Raw genomic sequence first — 27656 nt, 5'->3', positions numbered from 1 at the left:
CATCAGCTTGCTGTATACTTGGGGCAAGTTCTATTTCCTGTAGGCGCTCTCAGCATTATTTTGTGTGTGCTTCATGTATGTGGGTGTGTGAAGAGGCTTCTGGGAGACCAGCAGTTTTCTTAACAGGACTGAGAAACTGTGGGTTGTTTGAGAAACCCAAAATTTCACTGTTCTGGGATATTGGATTCTCCACTTTTGCAGCCTCCGCCATTGCTGCATCTTTTGTACTCTGCTTCTCCTTGTGGTCTACTTGAGAAGGAGTGGTGACAGTGGGATTGTAGAATACCTTTGTGTATTTCATAAGCAGTTCTAGGGTTTCAGAGTCCCACTTCATCCAGCCTGTTCCTCTGAAGTTCACGTATTTGTGCAGACAGTTACGTAGCTGGATATTTTCTAACTTGATTTTTAGCAGATAACCTCTGGGATATCTGAGTCTGTGCAGTCCCCATGGAAAACTTTAGGCTGGTGAGAAAAGACTGGCCTTTTCAAGGAGTAAAGCACCATGAAACGTACACATAATGAATGGAGCGTGATAATATCTCTGAAAGACAGCTTTGGAATATCTCAGAAATGATACATTTATAGTTAAAAATTCTAACAACGCACAAAAGTATAATGTAAAAATTACCTCAGATTTTACCACCCAGAGATAACTACTTTCAACATTTTGGTGGCCATCCTGTGGTATCTTTACGATGCTAGAAGGAAGCCTTGAGGCTGGGAAATGCACTTGGGCCTTTGCAGGTGGGCACCATCAGGGTAGTGGGGTGGGGGCACATTAGACTTATAAAAGGGACTTTGTCCAGAGACATGGAGAGTGTACATTCTCTAACCCCCCAAGTCAGAATTCATCAGTTGCTGCCCTATCTTTGGGCATCAAAAGTCTGTGAAAAGCCCTTTGTTTCTTTTTACACCAGCACATGAGCTCAGCTGGCCCTGAGCAAGTGAGAGTGCTGAGCTGCCTTTGTGAGACATTCTTTGTCTTGTGCTTCTCTTTTGGGTTTCATTGTCTGAGCACAGGAAGGAGGCAGTTCTTCCACAGCTATGTCAGGGGAAAGGGGTGTTACTTCTTTCTATCTTGGGCCTCTCTTTCTTTCCTACTTTTTTTTTCTCCTTTCTCAGGATACTTTTTCAATAGCTTTTCCCCAGTTATCTGTTGAGCTCCCCTTCAGTGAATAACTTGAAGATAGACTAGCCAGTGAGGCTGTCTGTGATTTGGTGGTGGAAACTCAGGCCTGGGAAGGGCCATTGTGACCTTTTGCAGGAAAGGATTTGGGAAACTTTTTGTGGTTTGGGATATCCATGTGATCACTACCCCAGAGTAGCAAAGTCTTCCCATGGCCTCTCCCAGCGAGACAGGAGGTTAACTGAGGAAGACTGATCACTTGGGTTCAGTGCCCCTTCCAGGTTGCTTCTTGTCTCCCAAGCTGTTTTGCAGGAGTTGGCCTCTTTTCAGGTGAGGAAGGGGGAGCATGAGGGGTTTGAGGTAGGTTTGTAAGTTACTTCTGTTTGCCAGAGCCCTCTGAGTACTGAGAGGAGAAAGCGTGAGGCTGTTGTATGAGTCTAGTAATTGAATGGCCCCCTTTTCATTTTGCCTTCTTACCCCTACCTGCTTTGGCCCAACTCTGCAAAGAATGGCTAGTAGTGTCTCAGAGGCTCCTATCTTAATATCTGAAGTGTGCCTGAGCTGCTTTCTTTCCTCTGGCCACCTCTATCTAGGAGTATCTACAATATGTGGATACAGCATTTGGAGTTTATAAAGTTCTTTACGGACATTCTGTGTTTGGTCAATAGCAGTGGAAGAAAAGCCAGCCAAGCATTGTCGAGTGGTTATAGTTGTATTTAGCTGCCTTTATGTTTCCTATTGGACAAACTGGTTTTCTCCTCGAAAGAGAGGAGGACCAAGAGGATAAATGATTGCACTGTGTGCTTCTGGTGGGTCACAGTGCTTTTCTTCTGTTAGCTGTATGGACAGGCTCATGAGGCAGGTGAGCTTCATGACTAGATGATTTAATTCTGTCTTTACTATATTTTTTAATTGCTTGGCCTGAAGGCACTTATAATTTTAAAATCTTAGAGGAATAAACAAAAAATAGGTGTTATTTTTAGGTGTTCAACATTTATCGTCTCTTTAACAAGGACGGGTTTAAAGTTGTTATCTAGTGGAGGAACTCTAGAAGGTGAAATTTAAAGTGATTCTTCTAATTTTTGAATCTTGGATATGGGAAAGTTCTCTTTATTATAGATTTGTAAATGGAGTAATTTATGCACTCAGCAAATGTGTATTGAATGAATGCATACATGGACATGTTAAAACATGCAGTTTCAATAGATTGAGAGTTTGTGGAATAGTTATATTAATCTGGATTTACTATATGGTCCTCCTGCCTCTTAGAATACAAGACTTACTGGTACAGGGATAAACAGCAGGATCAGTGGAACAGTATTTTGATATGTAATAAACATACCATGCCAAAGAACTTTTTAATAACAGAGCTGGAAAAATTGCTTGTCCATAGGGAAAAAAAGTAAAGAAGGATTCCTACCCAATGCCATAACAAAATCAACTTGAGACGGATTAAGCAGTTAAATGTCAAAAAGAAAAATTTAAATCTTCTCGAAGAAAATATTAATATATACCTTTTTGACCTCTGGGTAGGTAGGGACTTTGTAAACAAGATGAAGAAAGCACTTTCCATAAAATAAAAGATTGATAACTTTGATTTTTTTAGTTAAGAAAAAGACATCTTAAAATGAAAAAATAAAAACTAGGAGAAGATATGTGTAGGACACATATAGCCTATGAAGAGTTAGCATCAGGAGGTTATAAAGAACTCCTACAAATCAGTCAGAAGATAAGCATCCCAATAGAAAAATGGGCTAAAGACATGAAGAGGGATTGTACAAAAAATACACATTTCTTCACTAGCAATCAGGGAAGTGTAAATAAATGTACCCACTAAAGTAGTAATATTAAGAAATCTGATGATACCAAGTTTTGGAAATATTTGGATCAGTAGGATCACTTTAGATTGTTGGTAAAAATGTAAATTGTTATAACCACTTTGGAACACAGCTAGGCCTTATAAAATTGAACATTTGCATGCCTCACAACGTAGCAGTTCTACTCCTAGGATATACCCAAGAGAAGATCTTGCACACGTGTCCAAGAAAACATGTATAACAATGTAAAAACAATAAACAGGAAGCAAGTCAAATGCCTTTTGATGGGAAAATTGATGAATAAATTGTAGTATATCCACATAGTGTAATATTATACAAGAGTGAAAATGAATAATGGGTAGCTACATACAACAAAACGGCTGAGTCTTAGTAACTTAATGTTCAGTGAAGAAAAATAGTACCACAAGACTGTGTAAAGAACAATAATCCTTTTATAAAATTCAAAAACAAGCAAAAATTTAAAGGCATGTACTATATATACGTGATAAAAAACAAAAGGCAAAAAGATAATAAACAGAATTCAGGATAGTGATTACAGGGGTGGGACTGTGTAGGTTGAGGGATGGGATTGGGGAGTACATAAGTAGATAAAAATATTGGTAATTTCTAGTTCTTGGGTTGGACTGGTTAAAAAAAAAAAAAGAATTTCTTTAAGATTGTTCCCCGAAAGTTGTCAGTTCACATTCCCAATAACAGTGTATGAGTTGTTTGTTTCCTAGTAACTTTGCCAGCATTGGACATTATAAATCTTTTAAATCTTTGCTAATCCAGGAGGTAAAAAATATTTTGTTTGCATTTCTTGGTTTATTAGTGAAATTGAACATCTTTTCATATATTTGAAGTTAATTAAGCGAAACGTCTTCTGTGTTTGCCTTTTATAACCTGTTTCCATTTTTCAGCTGGGTAAATTATCTTTATCTCAATAATTTCTTTGGATGTTAACCTTTTACATGTTATGTATGACAATTATTGTTTCTCAGATTATCTTTAATTATTTTTATGGCAGTAATTACCTTTATGTTTTTTAGCCTTGTATAAAGTTTAGAAAGTCCAACTCTACCCTAAGGCATAATAGTAATCTTTTATATTTTCTTTTAATACTTTTGTGGGGGTATTTATTTTTTCACTTTTTGTTATAGAAAATGTTGAACACATGTAAGAGTAAAGAGACTAGCATCCATCATTACACAGTAATCATCAACTCATGGCCACTCTTCTTTCTATATCCTCCACTCTTTTCCCATTTACCCTACTGGATTATTTTGAAGCAAATCTCACACAGCATTATTATGTCATCATATATTTAGTATGTATCTCTAAAAGGTAGAGATTCTTTTTTAAAACATAAAGTGGCTTTATTTTTTATATTTAAATCTTCAGTCTATCTCAAAGTTATTTTTGAGTATGGTATTATACTTTAACATTTCTAAATGCACAGTCATTTGTCCCCCAAACATTTATTGAATAATTCATCCACAATAAATGGGTCTGTTCAAGACTGTTCTTTTCCAATAGATTATTTTATATTTGTTTTCTTTTAAAAAACACTTTATTTATTTATTTTTAAATATTATTTATCTATTTGGCTGTGCCGGGTCTTAGTTGTGGTACGTGGGATCTTCGTTGAGGCATGTGGGATCTTCAGTTGCAGCATGTGGGATTTTAAGTTGCAGCATGCAAACTCTTAGTTGCGGCATGCAGGATCTCGTTCCCTGACCAGGGATTGAACCTGGGCCCCCTGCATTGGGAGTGCAGAGTCTTAGCCACTGGACCACCAGGGAAGTCCCATTGTTTTATATTTGTAATAGAACCCAGCAAGGCAAGTCTCCCCTCAGAATTTTCTTGGCTATTCTTTTCTTTTATTTTTTTAGGTAAGATTCAGAATCAATTCATCAGATACTCCCTTGAAAAAAATTAAAATCTTTCTGGGATTTTAAAAAAATTTACATTAAATTTACAAATAAATGTGGGGATTATTAGCATCTTTTCATTATGGAATTTTCCTGTTTAGTAATACAATATATATATTGTGTGTGTGTGTGTGTTCATTTATTGGAGTTTTATATTCCACAGTGATAATAGCAATGTTGATTGACATTTATTGTATACTAACACTGTCCTAAATCCTTGACATTAATTGTCTCATAATCCTCAAAACAAACTTATGACATAGGTAATATTATTATCCTTGCTATAACAAACACTTAAGCATTTAATAATGCTCTGCAGTGAAGGAAATGACAGTTGTCTTGGCTAGAACAGGTTCATGGTTATAAAATAAATACACAAAAATAAAAAGCTTTTCTAATTAATAGCTGCACTGCAAGAAAATTCCAACAGGGATGAGAACTATAAAATATTTAAGTTAAATTGAACAAGAAATTTGTAAGACCTCTAAGGAGAAGAATGTATGGTTAAGAGCTTGAGGGTATGACTGAAGTCAGGCTAGCTGAGTTCAAATCCCAGCTCTCCTACTTACTAGCTGTGTGACTTTGGACAAGTTACTTAACCTCCCTGTGTCAGTTATGTCTATAAAATAAGGATAGATATTGCCAGGTTATTTTTTGTTAATCCAGATTACCTGCCTCCTCAGCAATGTATGAAAGTACTGTCTCTCTACATCCTCTCAGAAGCAATCTTAAAGCCAGAAGGAAGCACAAAAATCAAGACCAGCCATCAAATCTTACAAATCAGAAATGAGGCTCAGAAAGGGATACTGGTATGCTCAGGGTCATATAGGGAGATAGTGACAGATTCAGGTCTGGAACCTAGACTTTCTGACACACTCCTAGCATTCTTTTTACTCTTGTAAGAATTTGTGAACTCAACAAATATTCTATGAGCACTTACTATATATGAGAATTTTGTGCTAGATGCTAAACATCTATGTCATTTATGTAATCCTTATCAGTCTCTAAGATAAGTTGTTTTTATCACCATTTTATAGCTGAGGAAACAGAGTTATGTAACTTTCCCAAGATCCCACAACTAGAAAGCATCAGGGGAAGACTGGAACTCAGGTCTACCTCCTTCCACCCCATCTTCTTTAACCATACCTAAGTTATGCCCATTGCAGACGTTTGCTCTTTCCTTTCTTGTTCATTATCCCCTCTAAAGCTTCTTCCTTAATACTTTGGAGTTGTTCACACTCCTCATCATGTTTTGACTGCCAGGCTAACCTCTGCTTTGTGGACATTGACAACCACTTCATTGAGCTGCCGGAGGACTTGCCTCAGTTTCCCAACAAATTGGAGTTTGTCCAGGAAGTCTCTGAGATTCTCATGGCATTTGGCATTCCCCCTGAAGGGAACCTTCACTGTAGCGAGAGTGCCTCCAAGCTGAAGAGGCTCCGGGCCTCTGAGCTCGTCTCCGACAAGAGGAATGGGAACATCGCAGGCTCCCCTTTACATTCCTACGAGTTCCTCAAGGAGAATGAAACTATCGCCCGCCTGCAGGCCTTGGTCAAGAGGACTGGGGTGAGCCTGGAGAAGGTATGATGCTGTATATGGGTCTATGCTAAGGTGCTGTCCTGGTGAAATAAAGTGTGGAATGAGAAGGCACCCAGTTCAGGGCAAGGCATATCTGTGAGTACTGAAAGGATGCTCTGTGTGGGAGACTCTGGATTTAGCTCTGGCAAACATTTAGCTCTGCTACTTGAATCTAAATCTCGGTAGTTTCTCACTTCAACATCAAGGAGAAGCTGCTGTCATTCTCTGTAAACACTACTGCAGAGAGTCTTGGAGGGATGGTGGTGGCAATCTTTGTGTTCAGACTTCTTTCAGATCCATTGCCTTGTGAATTTCACAGCATCCTAAAGCACATAGAGCAGGAATTGTTGACTTAGAGATCCTCAGTGTTTTACCTAAGATTAAATGCTTCTATGTGGCTGACTTGCGGCTAGAACCTGGTCCTCTTGAATTCTAGTCCTCTGCTCTTCCCAGGGATGTACTTAACTTTGCATTTCCTGACTTTAATGAGACTGTCCGCTTTGTGTAGTTGTTTACCCATCTCTTCACCCTACCCATTCTCACTATTAAATTACTTTCTTAAATTACATATAAAATGGGGTAATGTAATCATTTCGTTGGGCTATTTTTTAGTGAAGTGTGAAACATTTCATTTTCCTGATTTGTTTAGTTAGTAGAGCAGATATTAAAAAAGAAAAATCATGGCCAGTTAAAGAAGAGCAGAGAAATATTTAGAGAGATTAAAAAAGTTAAGAAAACCAGTAAGGAAACATTTTTAGGGAGAAAGATAGGGAAAGTGATATGGGGGAGAAAAATCAAAGAGATGAAGGGAAAACCAGAGTCTGACCTTGTTGCTTTGCATTATCATTTTCTTGTTGACTTCCCAGACTCCTTCCTTTCCCTGACCCTTGAGATAACTGGTGTCTTTTCCTCTATTGCTGAATCTCTTTCTGCCTGTAATGAGTTCCTCTCCACTTTCATTGGGTTGCTGGGTACCTGCAAGTGGAACACCCTGATTTATCTCTTCTCCATGTCAGAATTCCTTTCTTTTTCTTTTCTTCCCATTTTTTTCTCTTTTGTTTATTTTCTCCATTTGCTGCAGAAGTAAATGACCATTGGTGGGGGGCGGGGCAAAGGATGAGTTGCATTTCTTTGGGATAAAAGGAAAAGCTTGCATGTTCTCAACTGTTTTGTTTTGTTTTTGTAGCTGGAAGTACGTGAAGACCCCAGCAGCAATAAGGATCTCAAAGTTCAGTGTGATGAAGAAGAACTAAGGATTTACCAGCTAAATATTCAGATCCGGGAAGTTTTTGCAAATCGTTTCACTCAGATGTTTGCAGATTATGAGGTGTTTGTCATTCAGCCCAGCCAGGATAAGGAGTCCTGGTTTACCAACAGGGAGCAGATGCAAAACTTTGACAAAGTGAGTATAATCCCACTGGGGAGGTGGTAAGAAATGAGAACATGCCAGACTCTCTTAAAGATGTGACTGAAGATGAGTTTTTCTTTCATAATATGTGCTGGAAACAAGTTCATGGTCCTTCTGATGTTGATAAAATATAAGGTCTGCTTGCTTTAGAGCAGAGTGCTGGTTATTGCTATCAGGTGGTTTACCTTCAGTCAAAGAGCTCTCTTAGGCAAAGATGTGCATGCAGGTTGAACATCAGGATTCTGGGAACATTGGTTGCTACAGTAGGTTACCTGAGTAAGTTAAACGGGCCAGTGTGTCAAAGTTTCAGGATATCTGAAATTATATGAATTTTTGAAAAGGATGAAGAGGTTTTATTGTTTGCAATTTATAAAGACCTAGGAAGCTTCAGAGAAGAGTTAACCTACTGAATCCCTTGGGTATGTAGCCATGGTTGATTAAGGCTGATATGCCCTCTTCCCTGTTGATGACTTTTTCCTTTTGGTCCCACCAGGCATCTTTTCTGTCAGATCAGCCTGAGCCCTACCTGCCTTTCCTCTCAAGATTCTTGGAGACCCAGATGTTTGCTTCCTTCATTGACAACAAAATCATGTGTCATGACGATGATGATAAAGATCCTGTGCTCCGGGTGTTTGATTCCCGAGTAGACAAGATCAGGCTGTTGAATGTTCGGACACCTACTCTGCGCACATCCATGTACCAGAAGTGTACCACTGTGGATGAAGCAAGTGAGGCCTCCTTGTTGTACTTTCTAGCCTCTTGGATTATGTCACTAACATGTCCCTGTTCCTAAACATGCCAGCTTCTTTCCCTGTTTTCTGTTTTTGCGTAAGTTGTTCCCATTGCCTGAAATGCTTTCCCCTGTCTTTTTTGCCTGGCAGACTTCTTCTCATCCTTTAACACTGTGTCAGTTAGGAATGGGTCCTGCTGTAAGTACTAGAGAATCTAATCAGCAGTGCATGAGATAAATGGGGGTTATTTTTCTTAAATTATCAAGAAGTGCAGAATTGGTGGTTGCTCAGCTGCTCAGCAGTGTAATCAGGAAATGAGAGTCTATCATTTCACTCAGCTGTCCTTAGCATGTTGACTTTTATATTCATACTTGTTGCCTCCTTGTTACAAGAGGGCTTTTATGTTCACATTCAGAGCAAAGGGGAAAGTTGATGCCAGCTGTATTTTCCCTCTTACATCAGAAAGCAAAAGCTTTCCCAGAAATTCCCAACAACTTCTGTTGTCTCATAGGCCAGAACCATGACCACCCTTAAGTGCAAGGGAGGCTGTGAAAGTGAGTATTGACCTGGGTGTAATGTTACCCTGAACTGTATTGATTCTATTAACAAGAAAGAAGGAGCGAGTGAGTTATGGGTAAGCAGCTTATAGAAATCCAGCTGATAGGTCTCCTCCTCTGTGAAGCCTTCTCTGATGTCCTCAGGCTGAGTTGATCCTCGCTAAGCTCCTGTTTTGCTTTGTTCTTGCCTCCCCTTTATAATCTCTATTGTTTTGAGCCATGATTATCAGGGAGCAATTTAAGAGCAGAGACTGTATTTAATCATTGTCCTACCCCCAGTCCTCTAACATTGTGCCTAGAACATATAGATGTTAAAAGTTGTTTGCTACTTGCATGATGGAATACACCTTTTTGTTCACAGAGTCCCCGTCTAGGTCAGTTTCTCCAGAGAATAGTCTCAGCTTGAGGTGTCAGATTAAGTAGTGTGTTCTCTTCCTTGTGCAATATTCAGTGTCCTTGTTGTAGCCTTTTTGTATATTTTGTTTATTCATTTACCAAATATAAATACCCACTACATGCCCAGTATATGGGAAGTGCTCACCAAGTATTTACTGAATGAATGAATGTGCCAGGCATTTTTTTTAGGTTTTGAAGATACAAGTGGTGACAGTTTGGACAAAATCCTGGGTTCCTCAGCCTTATGCTCGATAGCCTTCTGACTTTATCTTTCAGCTCTTGCTCCAAGCCTTTCATTAAGGTGACAGTCCTCTTGGCCAAGACTTGAGGACGTGTTGCCCATGCAAGTGGAATACTCTAACACAGTCCTCCTTGCCTCCTGGAACACACACATCAAGTTTCAGGTCCTGAACCCTGCCTAAGGCGTTGGTCCTGGAGAGTTTGATGGAGACTTTTTTACAAAATTGTGGGTTTAGAGAAACATCTCCTAAACCATCACTTTAAATCAGGACTTCTCAATCTTTTCATGTTGTGTTACACTTGAAAAATGACAATATTTATGTATTGCTTGTGGGAATAAAGGGAGGAGTCTGTTTATAGCTGGAGACTGTAAAATGAGACACTCTGGTCACTTGAAACCTTGCCCTTCTGCCCAAAGGGTTGAGGCAGTCAGTTCTCAGCCCATCTGTAATCCAACTGTTGAACACCAAATACTGATATGAGTTATTCTGGTCAGGACATGAATTCTTGTGGTCCCATTAGAATGTGGAGTTTGGGATATGGAAGGAGGGTTAACTAAACCCTCATTTCTATGACTCATTTCAGAAAAATGGGTATCACAGAGACCCTCCAGGCAACTACATGCTCTGTTCCCAGGAATCATGCCCTTGGTATAGCCCTTCGGTATTTCCCTGAGATATGTACTCCAAATATGCTAGTTCAGAGTTCTTGCCACTGGCTTCAGATTTCTAGCCTAGAGGAGTAGTTCAGCTACCTCACGCCATTCCTCATGGACATCTTAGCTTCTTGAATCAGTCTGATTGGAAAATGGTCAAAATATAACTAAAGGGGTCTTTCTGGAGATTCTTTAAAATTTACATTTAGAAGGGATCTTGATGGCAATTAACTCTACTCATTCACTAATTTTACAGGTAAAGATTTTCCTTTGGCCTGCCATTGTATCTGGGGACCTAGAATAGTGCCTAGCACTTTTTGAGAGACTAAATAAGTTCTGATGAAGGAGGGTAAGGGTGGGAGGAAGTAAGGTAGGCCCAGAGAGAGAAGGCCACTTGACCTAGGACACTCAGCAAGGCCCAAAGGTGAGATGTTTTTATATGTATCTAGGCAATACCAGGAGAATTACCAGCTTTTTGGTTCTTACCCTTTAAAATTTTTGAGATACTATTGACATACAGTAAACTGCACACATTTAAAGTTTTGTTACACGTTATATTCACTGACATCGGGAACATACCCATTACCCTCAAAGGTTTTCTCATGCCCTTTTGTAATACCTCCATCCTGTCCTCTCTGCGTTCTCTCCCCCAGTCTCCAGGCAACCACAGATACGATTTCTGTTACTATAGAGTTTGAATTTTCTAGGTTTTTATATAAATGGAATCATGCAGTATGTATTCTTTTTTTTTTTTTTTTTGCGGTATGCGGGCCTCTCACTGTTGTGGCCTCTCCCGTTGCAGAGCACAGGCTCCGGACGCACAGGCTCAGCGGCCATGGCTCACGGGCCTAGCCGCTCCGCGGCATGTGGGATCCTCCCGGACCGGGGCACGAACCCGTGTCCCCTGCATCGGCAGGCGGACTCTCAACCACTGCGCCACCAGGGAAGCCCTGTATTCCTTTTTTCTTTTTCTTTTTTTGGCTGTGTTGGGTCTTCGTTGCTGCACACGTGCTTTCTTTAGTTGCGGCGAGGGGGCCTACTCTTTGTTGTGGTGCACGGGCTTCTCATTGCTGTGGCTTCTCTTGTTGTGGGGCACGGGCTCTAGACGTGTGGGCTTCAGTAGTTGTGGTGCGCAGGCTCAGTAGTTGTGGCTCACAGGCTCTAGAGCACAGGCTCTGTAGTTGCTTCGCGGCATGTGGGATCTTCCCGGACCAGGGCTCGAACCCGTGTCCCCTGCATTGGCAGGCAGATTCTTAACCACTGCGCCACCAGGGAAGCCCCAGTATGCATTCTTTATTTTAGTCTGTCTTCTTTTACTCAGCATAATTATATTGAGATTCATTCATGTTCCTTTTATTGCTGAGTAGTATTCCACTGTATGGATATTACTACAATTTGTTTGTTTACCTGTTGGTGGGCATTAGAGCTATGAACATTTGTATGTAAGTTTTTGTACAGACATATGTTTTCTTTTCCCTTGCATACATACCTAGGAGTAGAATGACTGCACCATATGATATTCGTATGTTGACTTTTTAAAGAAATTGCCAAATTGTCTTTCAAAGTAGGTGTGTATTTTACATTCTCACTAGCAGTGTATGAGAGTTATAGTTCTTCCACATTGTTGTTAACATTTACTATGCTCAGTCTTTTCAGTTTTAGCCATCTAATAGCTATGTAGTGGTATCTCATTGTGGTTTTGATTTGCATGTGCTTGATGACTAGTAATGTTGAACATTTTTTCATTTGCTTATTTGCCATCCACAGGTCTTCTATGGTGAAGTGCCTGTTTAAATCTTTTGCCCATTTTTTTTTATTGTGTTGTTTTGTTATTACTGAGTTTTGGAAGTTCTTTATATATTCTGGATACAGGTCCTTTATCAGATATATGATTTGCAGATATTTCCCTGTTCTGTGGCTTGTCTTTTTGCTCTCTTAATGGTGTCCTTCAAAGAACAGTTCTTAATTTTGATGAAGTCTGTTTATCAGGGTTTTTTTTAATGGATTATGCTTTTAGTGTTGTATTTAAGAAAATTTTGCCTAACCAAGGTAACATAGTTTTTTTTTTCTATACATATCCTTCTAGAAGTTTTTAGTCTTAGGCTTTACATTTAAGTCTATGATCCATTTCAAGTTGATTTTGGTAAATGGTGTAAGCTAAGGGTCTAGGTTTATTTTTTCCGGATGGATATCCAGTTGTTCCAGAATCATATGTTGAAAAGATTATCCTCTCTCTGATAAATTGTCTTTTCACCTTTGTCAAAATGTTAGTGATCTGTATATGTGTGAGTCTGTTTCTGGATTCTTTGTTCTGTTTCATTGATGTGTTAGTCTACATTTACACCAATACCACACTGTCTTGATTACTGTAGCTTTATATTAAATCTTGAAGTCAGGTAGTGTTAGTCTTTCAACTTTGTTCTTATTTTCAAAGTTGTTTTGGCTATTGTAGGTCCTTTTTATTTCATATGTATTTAGAATCAGCTTGCCAATCTACAAATAACCTGAAATTTTCATTTGGATTGCCTTGAATCTATAGCCCAATTTAGGGAGAATTGACATTTTAACATTATTCAGTCTTCTGATACATGAACATGGCATATCTCTCCATTTATTCAGGTCTTTAATTTCTCTCAGCAGTGTTATATAGTTTTCAGTGAACAGGTTTTACATATCTTTTGTCAGATTTATTCCTAAGTATTTCATATGTTTAGTGCTATTGTAAATGGTATTTTAAAGTTTCAATTTCTGATTGTTCATTGCTAATATATAGAAATATAATAGAGTTTTGTATATTGATCTGTGTCCTACAACCCTCCTAAACTAGTAGCTTTTTGTATATTCCTTCAAATTTTTTATGTAGACAGTCTTATTGCCTGCAAATAATGATAGTTTTACTTTTTCCTTTCCAGTCTTGATATCTTTTCTTTTTCTTGCCTTATTGCCTTATTGCACTGGCTAGAACCTCTAGTGCAATGTCAAATAGAATATGGCATGCTTGTCTTATTTCTGATCTTAAGGGGAAAGCATTCACCACTAAGTATGGTGTTATTACTATGTTTTTTTCTTTTAATTAATTAATTAATTAATTTTTGGCTGAGTTGAGTCTTTGTTGCTGCGCATGGGCTTTTTCTAGTTGCGGCGAGAGGGGGCTACTCTTTGTTGCGGTGCACGGGCTTCTCATTACGGTGGCTTCTCTTGTCGTGGAGCACGGGCTCTAGGCGTGCGGGCTTCAGTAGTTGTGGCTCGCGGGCTCTAGAGCGCAGGCTCAGTAGTTGTGGCGCACGGGCTTAGTTGCTCCGCGGCAAGTGGGATCCTCCTGGAGCAGGGCTCGAACCCGTGTCCCCTGCATTGGCAGGCGGATTTTTAACCACTGCACCACCACGAAGCCCATCACATGGTTTTTCATGGGTATTTTTCTATCAGTTGAGAATGTTGGTTTCTGTTAGTAGCTTGCTGACAGTTTTTATCAGAAGTGGTGGTTGTATTTTGCCAAATGCTTTTTTGCATCTATTGAGGTAATTATATGGTTTTTAGCTTTAGTTTTATCAAAATGGTGAATTATATTCATTGATTTTTGAATGTGTAAACCAGTCTTGCAGTCCTGAGATAAACTCTCTTTGGTCATGATGTATTATCCTTTTGTTTATTATTGGATTTGCTTTACTAAAAATTTGTTTAGAATTTTTGCATTTGTGTTCATGAGGGATTTGGTTCCTAGTTTTCATTTAATGTCTTGGTCTGATTTGGTATCAGGATAATGCTGGCCTCATAGAATAAGTTGGGAAATACTCCCTTTAGTTTTTTGGAGGAGCTTGTGTAAGTGATACTATTTCTTCTTTAAATGTTTAGCAGAATTCATCAGTGGAGCCAACAGGGCCTGGAGTTTTCTTTGTAGGAAGGTTTTAGACTACAGATTCAATTTAAAAAATAGATATAGAGCTATTCAGGTTATCTGTTTTCTTGAGTGAGCTTTAACAGTTAGTGTGTTTCATCTGTTGTCAAATTTGTTGGCATTGAGTTGTTTGTAATATTCACGGCCTAAGATAGGCTGTAAATCTTTCAAGTAATATTTTAATGACATTCCACAAATTTTGATATTTTGTGTTTTCATTTTTATTCAGCTCAAAATACTTTATTTCCTTTTTTTTTTCCTTAAAAATTCTGGAATTCCTTTAATGTTCTCTGACATATATTTAATTCTGTACAATTATTATCAAAATAATCTTTTTTTTAAACATCTTTATTGGATTATGATTGCTTTACAATGGTGTGTTAGTTTCTGCTTTATAACAAAGTGAATCAGTTATACATATACATATATCCCCATATCTCTTCCCTCTTGCGTCTACCTCCCTCCCACCCTCCCTATCCCACTCCTCTAGGGGATCACAAAGCACCGAGCTGATCTCCCTGTGCTATGCGGCTGCTTCCCACTAGCTATCTGTTTTACGTTTGGTAGTGTATATATGTCCATGCCACTCTCTCACTTCGTCCCAGCTTACCCTTCCCTCTCCCCATGTCCTCAAGTCCATTCTCTAGTAGGTCTGCGTCTTTATTCCCATCTTGCCCCTACGTTCTTCATGACATATTTTTGGTTTGTTTTTTAGATTCCATATATATGTGTTAGCATACGGTATTTGTTTTTCTCTTTCTGACTGACTTCACTCTGTATGACAGACTCTAGGTCCATCCACCTCACTATAAATATCTCAATTTCGTTTCTTTTTATTGCTGAGTAATATTCCATTGTATATATGTGCCACATCTTCTTTATCCATTCATCTGTCGATGGACACTTAGGTTGCTTCCATGTCCAGACTATTGTCAATAGAGCTGCAATGAACATTTTCACTGTTATTCTTATTTTGACTTTTACAAAATGATAATTACGTTTACCAGAAGGAGGTGTCAATATTAAATATGCAGTCATTTAAAGCAACAACAAAAAGCTCCCCACTCTCTAATCTTTGATATCTACTCTTTATGCATATTTATCAGTAGACAAATAAATATAAAAACCCAGTACCCCAAAACTCAATGGTTTTCTCCATCATTGTGAAAGGAAAGTCAAAATGGAGTCAGTATTTCTAAGAGAGATCTCTAAAATGGAGCCGGGAAGCCATTAAGGAAGTACGATGTTTGCATGACTCAGCCTGGATGGAAGCTGACCTTTTGACCTGATGAAGAACAGAACACCAGAACACCTGCCAGAAACTCAAGATACTAATCAGACCCTTACCCTAAAACAATTCGTGACAGTCTATATACTAACAAGACCCCTACCCTAAAATAACCTGTGATTTCTTAAGGACAAATAATTTGACTCGCATCAGAGTTGATCACAACTCTCACCAGGGCAACTTTTAACAACCTCGTGGTTTTTGTCTTTATAAGCCCCTGACTCTTTCTCTTCCTCGGAATACTCTTTCAGGGTTAACTGAATCTGTGTCTCCCCAATTGCAATTCTTAAGTCCCCAAATAAACTCTGTTCTTTTTGCAGCCTCCTGCATTTTTTCAGTTGACATTATTTAGATCTTTTCTTCCTTAATTAATGTTGTCCCACCCCAAATAGCACAAAGCTCTATAGATTCAAAGGAGGCAGAAACGGAAAAAACTACAAGGAAGACATTATGATTCTAAAACCAAGGCAAGGAACTTCCTTGGTGGTCCAGTGGTTAAAAATCCACCTGCCAATGCAAGGGACACGGGTTCGAGCCCTGGTCCGGGAAGATCCCACATGCTACAGAGCAACTAAGCCCGTGCACAACAGCTACTGAGCCTGTGCTCTAGAGCTCACGAGCCACAACTACTGAGCCCATGTGCCACAACTACTGAGGCCCGTGCACCTAGAGCCTGTGCTTCGGAACAGGAGAAGCCACCACAATGGGAAGACCGCGTACCGTGGCGAGAGGTGGCCCCTGCTCGCCACAGCTGGGGGGAGCCTGCGCGCAGCAACGAGGACCCAATGCAGCTAAAAATAAATAAATAAATAAATTTAAAAAAGAACAAAAGAATCCACCTTCCAATGCAAGGGACGTGGGTTCGATCCCTGGTCGGGGAACTAAGATCCTACATGCTGCGGGGCAACTAAGCCCACGCACTGCAACCACTGAGCCCACACGCTCCAGAGCCCGTGCGCCACAACTAGAAAGCCCACGTGTTGCAACTACTGAGCCCACGCACCACAACTAAGACCCAACGCAGCCAAACAAATAAATAAATAAAAATAAAACCAAAGGAGAGAGAAAAAGAGATGCAATTGACTATAGCTTAAACATTACGGGTATGATCTCATTATCAGGCATGTTCATCAAGATGGCTGCCCAGACATGCCCAACAATGTGAATGCTGCTTAGATCCAATTCTATGAGAACGGTCTCTTCTTTGGAGGTCCTCTTACTCATATTCCTCAGCTATACATAAAAATCTTCCCCCCAAAAATCATTGGTGGAAGGATGAGACAGAGTCATGTTGATACCAGTGTGTGCATAGTCCAAAGTCTTCTTCCCAGGCCTTGCTGTTGACTACGAAATTCAGAGTAGGAAAGGCCTTCCCCCAGCTAGTTTCATACAAGCCACAAAATGACCAAAAGAGGTAGACCAGTCCTCTTGGTAATTCTAGGAAAATAAAAACCAAGACAATCTTATTTCTGATGATGCTTTAAATCTATTTTAGAATGGAGTAGTAAATAAACAAATATATTTTTTTAATCAATTATTTTAGTATTTGAAACAACAGGAAAGAGGAGCAGGCCATCCTCACAGCAAGGGAGGAGAAGCATTCTCTCCAGGCCTTCCTTATCTTGAGCAAGGAAAGTTTTCAAAGCTACATTCAGCACTACAAGAATCACTATGATCAGGTCAACTTTTACAGAGTAACTGTGGCCTATAAAACAAAACCACTGATTTATTAATACATGTCTGGCTACTAAAGCAGTTATAAAACTATATTATGTGGAATTTCTTTAAAAAATAGGGGGTAGAAAGTACAGAAGTAAAATACAATTTAAATGTATGATAACTGTTAAAGCTAAGTATTGAAAACACTGAGATTCACTATGCTACTCTTCTGTGTAAGTTTAAACTTTTACATAATAAACGATTTTCTTAAAAATATGTAAAATATCATGTTTGAAAAAGGCAGTTCACAATAGTATAAACAGAGATTATTATAAAAGTATGTCAGGTGATAGAGGAAACAGGTGTTTCTGGAATTATATAAATTGAGCTAAATGTTCATTGTTTTTACTTTTTTCCTGGAAAGTTGTTTGTGTTCCCCAAAATAAAAGAAAATAAACTTGGTGATACCACCCTGGGCTCATCCCAAAGCCCTTCTCTCCCAAATCCTGTATCAGGGCCACAGGCACCAGCACCCAAGCTCCACGTTTTTCTTACCTCTTGAGGCAGCTCCAGTTTTGACCGGTCATCCAGGCCATTGGAATGCAAGCCCATCAGGTATGGCACAGGAGCATCTAAGAAATGTAGGAGAGAAGCTGGGAGAATAGGAACATAGACATGCTGCCACTGGAAAGGAAACATGAGAGCTGTAATTGTCTCCGCCACAGTCATCAGTCTCTGGTAATCTAGGTCAAAAACAAAACACACACAAAACCAGTCAAAAACAAGGTACTTGCTTCTCAAATAGTAAGTTAAAATCTTCAACACAATTTCACATTTAGAAAGGCACAGGATAAACTTCAGCAAGGGTATGCTCAGAGTATGATTCCCTTGTGGGTATCAGAGAGACAACCCAGAGACCTCAATGGACCACAAGCTGAAGTATACCCCCACACACACAGGTCCATGCTAGTAATAAAGTTTAATATAGAAATACAATTTAGAAAAAAAGAAATACAATAGGTATCATAAATAGTACCTTGCTCCGAATACTAAACCAGAATGTTAAGTAGATTCTCTTCAGTAGAAGGAGAATGGGGAAGTGGAAGAAAAAGAAAAGGAACAGTGGTCTAGTCTCTGTTCAGCATGAATGTCAAAACACCTCATTTACCACTCACATGTCTGCATTCTACAAGGAGCTGATGTGAACTTTGCCTTCAAGATCAAGCCCAAAGAACCTTCAAGCATGCAGAGGCTGGTTTTCCACACTAGCCAAGTCTGCCTTCCACCTGGCAACCTTTCTTGAATGGTAACAGCATGAAAGTGTCATTTTAACACTTTGATAAAAAGCTCCCCTAGAACCTGAAAGACCCAGAAGATTGACTTTCATTACTCAAAACTCTTATTCTAGGTCAGAGAGCATATCTTGGAAGAGAAGCTTGTGCTCAAAGCTTAGCTTTTCTTCAGAATGCAATTTCTAGACTTGTTTTATTTTTAAAATGAGTAAAAAATACATCAGCAAAGCCAATACAATAGATTGAGATTTAACACATTACTATTTACAAATGGTATGATGGCTTCAGACACTTAAAGACAAAGTAGGAACATCAATTTTAAAATCATATGAGTAATATCCTCCTGGAATGGCTGATTTCAAATGAGTTTTCACAGGAGCTAAACAGTTTTATGCACTAAAAACTCAGCCCACCATTTAAGCAAATCCCAGCTTGGTTCATAAATGAGTAATAAATAACAAAAAGCTTTCCAGAGAATGAAGAAGAATGAGTAGGAAGTGAGCAGAAGCTGATATATATCAACTAGGTTTTAGCAAAGCAGCCTTTGTGCTCACCAGTAAAACTTTGGAGCAGCTTACCACCTTGCTCCTGGCTAAGCATGACCTGGAAATAGTTTTTTTTTTAACTAGTAATGCAAATAAATAAAAATTGATGACTAAAACTTCATCATCTCAAACATTTTGAGTACACTCTAAGGAAGTGCCTCACGTTTCTTCGGGGAAAGCTAAGGCATTTGATAGATAATAGGTAAGTGATGTAAAACAATCAGTGGGTAAAACTGAGCTCAGAGATTTGGTCATCAATAATGATTTTTAAAAAAATACAACTGATTTAGCAGAAGGAGAAAAGAGCGCAAGCTTTTTCTATTCACTAAAATCAGGAACAGACTGATAAGAGTTCAAGAAGAAAGTCGATCTCATTTTTCACTGTGCCCCACAAAGCACATTCCCATATTAAAGACTATTTGGTGAGGACCCTCTCCCAATTGAAGCAACAACAAAAATATTTCCCAAATTACAAAAAACAATTAAAAAAATAAAAACTCTTTCAAGGATTAAATAGATAATCTATATAGCCTTTCAGAAAAAGTATTTACTCCAACGTGAGAGTAAGCAACAACTGAGGAACAAAATTTAGGCCACTGCAAGTTCTATCTTCAGCCTCTTCTGAGATATCTCAGTTCCATGGGCACCTGTACAACTTTGCTTGTTATCTTTCTGTTGAAATCTTCCTGCTCTATGATTATTCTAACAATTATTATTAAGAAGAATTCTAATGGCTCTCTAGGCGAGGCCTCAGTTTTTGTATCTTTCACCTCTCTTTTCTAGATATGAATGCCTGTAAATAATCTACTAAGAGCAATAATCTTGAGAATCTCAGAGATGATAAGAATATACTTTAAAATTCAAACTTAAGATGATCAAAAGAATGTAAAGGTGTGGGAGAAAACCTCCAAGAGATATTTAAAGCTGAAAGTCCAGTCTTACTGTGTCCCAACACTGGCACTTAAACACACATTTTGAATAAATATTACACTGAATAATTTCTCCCCCCGTTTCAGTGTACACACACATATAGACACACACCATTTCTGGGTTTTTTTTTAAAAAGGCAGGAAGGAGCAAGGCCTTTCCAATCATGTGAAAACCAAAAAGCTGCTTCTTTTACCGAAAGTCAATAAAGCAGGTGCTACTCCTTTACGTGGCTGGCATTCCTGACAGGTCTGCTCAGAGACAAGAACATCTCATAGGGGTCCAACAGACACTGAGTAAAGGAGTCCCTGAAATGCCTTCCTCATGAGGCTTCCTGGACACTGGACTGCTCCTTATAGTGTACCTAGTTACAGTGTCAGGGAACATCTATCTACTCTCTAATCATGAAACAGGGCATGCTGAAGTCTGAAGGAAGGGGCTTCCTCTGCTCCATAAAAGCAGGCTTTTCAATAGCACAGACATCTAGTTCTGGTTTTTCCCTACTCTTCAGGATGAGTCTAATCCAGTATCTGAAACTCAGCCCACTTATTTCTGCTAGAGTGGGTAACCTTATTCGCCTCAGATTGAAATCCCTGAAGAATTCCCTGTGATGCACTTGAAAGTGTGCTATTCTTAGAAACAAAACACTTTAGGGGATGAGAAATCATCTCCTCTTTCAAGGCTAAACTGCTTTCCATCTATATGGTCTGGTTTTACAGATACTAGAAACTTGGAATTTTATGGCCTCTCTGGTCTGAGTTGTGGGTTTCGTTTTCCCTACATTTTTGTATTTTAAAAAAGCAACAACTCATCTTGAAGGATAGCCTAATAAACCATGCCTCCGGGATCCATCAACCCGTGGTACCCACACTAGGATGCTGACCTCCCAGAGCTGTAAGCAACAGCACAAAATCCATTTCTATACACCAGTACAAACGATAAAATCAGTACCTCCTTTGCCATTGCCTGTCTCTGTGCTCATCATTCCAAGGAGGTGAAACTAATAAATAGGAAACAGATGAAGGTCATCTGCATCCAAAGAGTTTTAGCCAATCAAAATCAACTGGAAACACTTCAGCTCGAGGCAACTCTGGGTTTTCTCACAGCTCCCATAATGCTGTAATGAGCAATTACTTTGAACAAAAGGAGATAATGCAAAGCATACTGGGATTACAACCACTTCTGAGTGGTGAAGAGAGAATAATCAGCACATTCTTATGACTTCTCTCTGTGCAGAGAAAGACATTAGACTTGGGATCACTTTACAGATAAGTTCACTCCTAAAACAAACTACAGGGAAGTTCCTGCAAATCAGAAATTGAATTAGAAACTGTCCTTGCATACTCACACTTCTGTGAAAATTGTATGAACAAGGATGTTTCTCATGCAATCTTTGTTCTTAGGAAACAACCCAATCTATGTCCTGATATCTCCAAGATAAACTGTTAAATGAAAGAAGGTATAAAACAATGATTAGTATGCTCCCATCTGTGTTGTTTTTAAAAGGTATACATGCTGTATGTGCAAGGAAACAGGAAACAGTGATAAGTCTTAACACGTCACTGTACATACACCCTTTTGTAATATTTTAAATTTCTACCATATGACTGAAATGCTTTTTTTCCAAGTTTTACTTTAATATACCATATGTATATCAAAATGTATATAATTTAAAGAATATTATAATTAATACATGTGCAACACAACATTAAAAATAGTGCATTATATAAAAGTATTTAGGAGGAGGGCATGAAAAAAAAATCAAGAGATTATTTCACAAGGGTAGGATTTTAGATCAAAAAGAAAGGGAAACAAGGACTTCCCTGGTAGCGCAGTGGTTAAGAATCCGCCTGCCAATGCAGGGGACATGGGTTCGATCCCTGGTCTGGGAAGACCCCACATGCCGCGGAGCAACTAAGCCCGTGCGCCACAACTACTGAAGCCCGCATGCCTAGAGCCCGTGCTCCGCAACAAGAGAAGCCACCGCAATGAGAGGCCCACACATCGCAACGAAGAGTAGCCTCTGCTCACCACAACTAGAGAAAGCCCGCACAGCCAAAAAAAAAAAAAACATAAGGGAAACATTCAATTCTCTCTGCACTGTTTGTCCACACATTATTTATTTGTTTTAAAAAACTATTATTTCATTAGGGATGCACAAGAAACTTGATCTCCGGCTACCACAGGAAGGAGAGAGGAAGGAGATTTCATTTTATTCCCTTTAAAATTGTTTTGATTGCATGCCTTGAGTTTGCATTACTTTTGCAAAAAAAACAAAAACAAAAACTAATGCAAGGTTATGTATAAAATAAGCTACAAGGATACATTGTACAACATGGGGAATATAGCCAATATTTTATAATATGTATAAATGGGGTATAACCTTTAAAAATTGTGAGTCACTATATTGTACACCTGTAACTTATATACTATTGTACATCAACTATACTTCAATTTAAAAAATTAATTGAAAAATACTAATTATGCATTTGTTTCCAAGCTTGTCTGCACTAGTTGAACTTATTACTGGGTTGTATAATTTAAACAAGTATTATGTAAATAAATGGTAAGATATGAGGACAAAAAACAAGAACTGTTTCTCTGAAAACAAACTTAAATGCTTTAAAAAGACTCAGCAAAGCAAAGTCACTAAAAATACAGCAATTGAATTAGGCATATCACTTAAGTGCAAAAATCTTGGGAAAACTAGCATCTACTATGGTTCTTTTGCAAGGTCCTTTAAAAGTTCTCGCTCCACTTTAAAAACTGGAAAACTCAGTGAATGAATTATGGGTGAGATTTATTCAAGAGAAACAATGCAGACCCCTGATTAGTGGATCCATAATCAAAGAAAATGTACAGACATTTCATCAAAAGATTGGTGATTATACAGTCATATGGTTTAAATTAAAATGTTTAAGGGATGTATATATCCTTTTAGGATTCCCAAACTTACATGACTTTTTCAATTATCGAATTCACTACCCCACTAAATCACTTCAGATAAAGAACTTCTGCTCTCTGTATAATTTTAAAACAACCACTAAAATATATGCTATTAAAGAAAAACTCTCTCTATAGGGACCAAAGAACAAATATTATGCAGTAGTAAATGATCTACACATATCTTAAAAAATGATTTTCGGGGCTTACCTGGTGGCGCAGTGGTTGAGAGTCCGCCTGCCGATGCAGCGGACACGGGTTCGTGCCCCGGTCCGGGAAGATCCCACATGCCGCGGAGCGGCTCTGCCTGTGAGCCATGGCCGCTGAGACTGTGCATCCGGAGCCTGTGTTCCGCAACGGGAGAGGCCAGGGCAGTGAGAGGCCCGCGTACCGCAAAAAAAAAAAAACAATTTCCCTAAATAACACCTCTTTTCTATTCAGAAGGCAGGACATGTAGTGGGCAACACCGACTCTGAGTGCTGATGGCATGTTTTTCGAGGGCCAGAGAGATTTCCATCCACATGAGTTCTCTGAATCATAAATAAAAATTACTTCAAGAAAACCAACCTGAATTGTTTCAAGTACTCTTAACAATAGACAGCACAATCTACATCCAATAAAAGGCAATCCATTCCATTTTAACCTCAACCATGCTGATTTCCTTTTTGACCCCTTGGTTATTTTGAAGTGTGTTTTTTAGTTTTAAGGTATTATTGATTATTGTTGGTCACAAGACATACTTTGTATGATTCAAGTTATTTTAAATTTATTGAGACTTGTTTTATGGCCCAGAATATGGTATGTTTTTTAAAATATTAGACTTTTTCATTCTCATCCAGAGAAAGCAATTGAGCTGCGACTGGCAAAAATCGATCATACTGCGGTTCACCCCCATTTACTTGACATGAAGATTGGACAAGGGAAGTATGAACCAGGCTTCTTCCCTAAGCTGCAGTCTGATGTGCTTTCCACCGGGCCAGCCAGCAACAAGTGAGTCAACCCTAGGATTCCCTGATTCAGCTCCCTAGCCACAGTGGTGAGGGTTATACGGTATCTGGACCTAGACTGTTATCTCCAGGAGACCTTGACATTTGTAAAGCAAATATGGAGAAAACACACACTATCCAGGTTGTTCACTTGTTTTAACAAGGAAACAGGTGACAGAGTATCATCGGCTCCTGTCTCCACTGTGCAAATTGGGATAGCTCCATGTGTCAGGGCCTGTAAAAGGCCGGACTGCAGATGGGTTGAAATCATCTCATTATTGAATCCATACAACACCTAGCTAGCACTGTATCATTAGTAAGTGGTGGTTGAAATAACTGAACTGAAAGTAGATAGCTTAGCAGGATTGCTCTTCTTCGTTACTTTTGGCGATGAGTGTATCAATGCCCAGGCAGAGTTGAATGAGTATAGTTTTGGATCTGCAAGTGAAGTTTTTGTAGGTGTTTCAAGAGAGATATGTCTCTTGGGACTTCCCTCGTGGCGCAGTGGTTAAGAATCTGCATGCCAATGCAGGGGACACGGGTTTGAGCCCTCGTCTGGGAAGATCCCACGTGCCACGGAGCAACTAGGCCCGTGAGCCATGGCCGCTGAGCCCGCTCGCCTAGAGCCGGTGCTCCACAACAGGAGAAGCCACCGCAGTGAGAAGCCCACGCACAGCAATGCAACTAGAGAAAGCCCACGCACAGCAACGAAGACCCAACGCAGCCAAAAACAAATAAATTTATTTTTAAAAAAAAAGATATGTTACTGTCCCTGGGGAGTTACCTCTTTCTTGCCCAGTAAGTGATCTTTAAGCTACCCTTCTCAAGGTTTCTGAGCTATCTCTGGTGAGTTCTTGGTGGTTTCCCATGGCCACCATTGGTCCCTAGATGTTTAAGTTTTCTCCCGTCAGTTGACCTTTCTTTCTTAGCAGAATATTCTTTCTTTCTTCCCTTCCTTCTTTCCTTCTTTCCTCCCTCTCTCCCTCCCTCCCTTCATTCCTTCCTTTCTTCATTTATTTTTGGCTGTGTTGGGTCTTCGTTGCTGTGCACGGGCTTTCTCTAGTTGTGGCGAGTGGGAGCTACTCTTCTTTGTGGTGCGCAGGCTTCTCATTGTGGTGGCTTCTTTTGTTGAGCTCGGGCTCTAGGCGTGCGTGCTTCAGTAGTTGTGGCATGCGGGCTCAGTAGTTGTGGCTTGCGGGCTGTAGAGTGCAAGCTCAGTAGTTGTGGTGCACAGGCTTAGTTGCTCTGCGGCATGTGGGATCTTCCCGGTCCAGGGCTCGAACCCGTGTCCTCTGCATTGGCAGGCGGATTCTTAACCACTGCGCCACCAGGGAAGTCCCTTTTAGCGGAATATTCTTAATTGTCTGCTTTGATTCTGTCAGGTGGACAAAAAGGAATGCCCCTGCCCAGTGGAGGCGTAAAGACCGGCAGAAGCAGCACACAGAACACCTGCGTTTAGACAATGACCAGAGAGAGGTAAGACACCTTGAGAATGACAAGGAATGACCCCGTTATCATGCTACACCCTCCTTCTCCTTCTCATTTCCTTGGCCTCTGTTCTGATTCAAATATCCTCCTCATAAAGAAGGGTTAATAAGAAGTTAGTTCCTGATCCCTGATATGGGCCTCGGTTGTGACAAATCCAGGATGTACAGTGTTTCACAAGGGGCAGCAGGGCCACTAGCCATGTGCGTCCTCTCCCTGAACCAGATTTGTACCTCTGTTCAGGAATGATAACCAGTGCTTGGAAGAGAGCCTTTCACTGTCCTTTCAGTAGTCACTCATGCATGATACTCACTTCCTCCCAGGGGTTGGGAGAGTGGGAGGGCTGACAGGAACCTCAGAAATAAGATTCTAAAACTTGGGAAAAATCCCTTTAAAATTTTTGAGGCTTTTGTGTGTGTGTGTGTGGTATGGTGGTAAAGAAGTTAATTTTATTAGAGTGAGAAAGAGGAAAAGCTGAACTTGGGTTAATGCTGTGACTCTCTGAACCTGGGGAGGAGGAGCCTTTTTTCCTATTTTTTTCTTTATCTTAATTTAAAACAGGTAATCTTGACTTTTTTTTCCTCAGAGGAGCAAAAGAATATTATTATCAGGTGCGTGCGGATTGAGGATTCTTGAATTGACCTGAATCCTTATTGCTTGTAAGCTGAGTTTCTCAGCTCCACTGTAACTTGTTCCCAGTAAAGTTTCTATCATAAACTTCAGGTTGGAGACCCTGCGTTACTGAGTTGCAGAGAACTTGTGAAAATGGAGCTTCACCTTCAGAAACCTATTTCAGAAACTTCTGTTTGAGAAAAGACCCTGCAGTTTGCATTTTATACAATGAAATCCAGTAAAGCATGTTGTTTTCGTATGTGTCTGGCATCTCAATGAATGGGAAAATATTTTGCCTTTGCTGTTTTTTAAAGGAATAAATTAATATTGCAAAATATGGTTATGAATTTTTAACTGCTGGTTTATAGGGTACAATTGTACTTGCCGTTTTTGTGAGGGTGGCCTAATGGATGTTGGGTGTAGGCGTTACTTTAAAAGTCTCCCCTGGGTCTTCCACCTCACCTCCATATTCTTTCTTTCAGCAGTGTTTATTGAGTACGTTTTCTTGGTCAAAATCACTATAGTAAACACTTTGTAATATAAAGATGATTAGGAGGTAGCCTTGTCCTCAGGGAATACCAGTTTATTAAGGGAGCAAAGGCCATATGAAAGGGCCAGATGAGAGGCACGCCAGTGTTTGATCACTGATTAGAGAAAGCAGAGGTCAGTTCTGTCTGGGGTAATCTCAAACAAGACTGTTTGGAGGAACCAGCATCTGTTTAAGTCTTGAGGACGATAGGATTGTTAGGGACAAAGATGAGTATTGCGGGCTTCCCTGGTGGCGCAGTGGTTGAGAGTCCGCCTGCCGATGCAGGGGACATGGGTTCGTGCCCCGGTCCGGGAGGATCCCACATGCCGCGGAGCGGCTGGGCCCGTGAGCTGTGGCCGCTGGGCCTGCGCGTCCAGAGCCTGTGCTCCGCAATGGGAGAGGCCACAGCAGTGAGAGTCCCGCATACTGCAAAAAAAAAAAAAAAGATGAGTATTGCAAATAAAGGAGATGGCAGGATCCAAAGTTTGGTGGTGGTTGTGTGAAGGAGGCTGTGGGCAGAATATTTGGGAGGCAAGAGGTACTGGAGGTAGCTAGCAAGTTAGGAGCAGGTAGCAGTAGTGCAAGTGATAGTAATTGAAGCCTAATCTTAGGGGCTGGTAGTAGGGGCAGATTGAGGGGCCAGAAGATAGAATGGACAGAATTGTACTACTGGAATAAATATGGGGAAAGAAAGAAGTTGGGAGTAAAAATGTTGGTTGTGAACCTGGGATACTGAGAGGATGTCAGTGTGCAATTTACTGCATTGATTTGGTTATATGTTAAAACAGACAGCATATGGGGAATCACCAGCAAACTGTAGAAAATCAGAAAATGCAGTTGTTGTTTTGAGTGTACACACATGTTCTTCAGGCCCTAATTCAGCAAGGATGGATATCTTTGATATGAGCAGAGGAATTAAATTCCTCCAAACTTGGTGGGGAAAATGATTTTCCTCAATAGTACTCTGAGATTTGAGTTGGTTTGCCTACTCATAGGAGTTTGCACACTCATACATGTTGCAGCCATATGTTTTTTACCTCTTGTATCATTAAAGCC

At 39.7% G+C, this 27656-nt stretch overlaps 1 protein-coding gene and 1 non-coding gene across 6 annotated transcripts in view; one reads left to right on the top strand and one right to left on the bottom strand.

Moving 5' to 3' along the window:
• The window catches only part of DENND5A (DENN domain containing 5A), a 108103-nt gene that overhangs the window by 55965 nt on the left and 24482 nt on the right, over positions 1-27656 (top strand). For 3 of the 5 annotated variants that reach the window (XM_073808601.1, XM_033862512.2, XM_073808600.1), the window contains exons 6-10: positions 6138-6455; positions 7639-7854; positions 8354-8588; positions 23828-23978; positions 25357-25450. In XM_073808601.1, coding sequence (XP_073664702.1) covers positions 6138-6455; positions 7639-7854; positions 8354-8588; positions 23828-23978; positions 25357-25450 — 1014 coding nt within the window. Of the gene's footprint in view, positions 1-6137; positions 6456-7638; positions 7855-8353; positions 8589-15504; positions 15942-23827; positions 23979-25356; positions 25451-26182; positions 26331-27656 lie in introns of those variants that run through there. The other 2 variants (XM_033862513.2, XM_033862515.2) reach the window with 2 other exon arrangements.
• Positions 4673-4745, bottom strand: TRNAG-CCC (transfer RNA glycine (anticodon CCC)). Its single transcript has one exon. It is a non-coding gene; the product is annotated as a tRNA-Gly (tRNA).

The sequence above is a fragment of the Tursiops truncatus genome, chromosome 8, assembly GCF_011762595.2.
Source record: "Tursiops truncatus isolate mTurTru1 chromosome 8, mTurTru1.mat.Y, whole genome shotgun sequence".
NCBI classification, from domain to species: domain Eukaryota; kingdom Metazoa; phylum Chordata; class Mammalia; order Artiodactyla; family Delphinidae; genus Tursiops; species Tursiops truncatus.
Note: the sequence above shows the minus strand (reverse complement) of the source record. Positions and strands in the feature narration are given on the sequence as shown.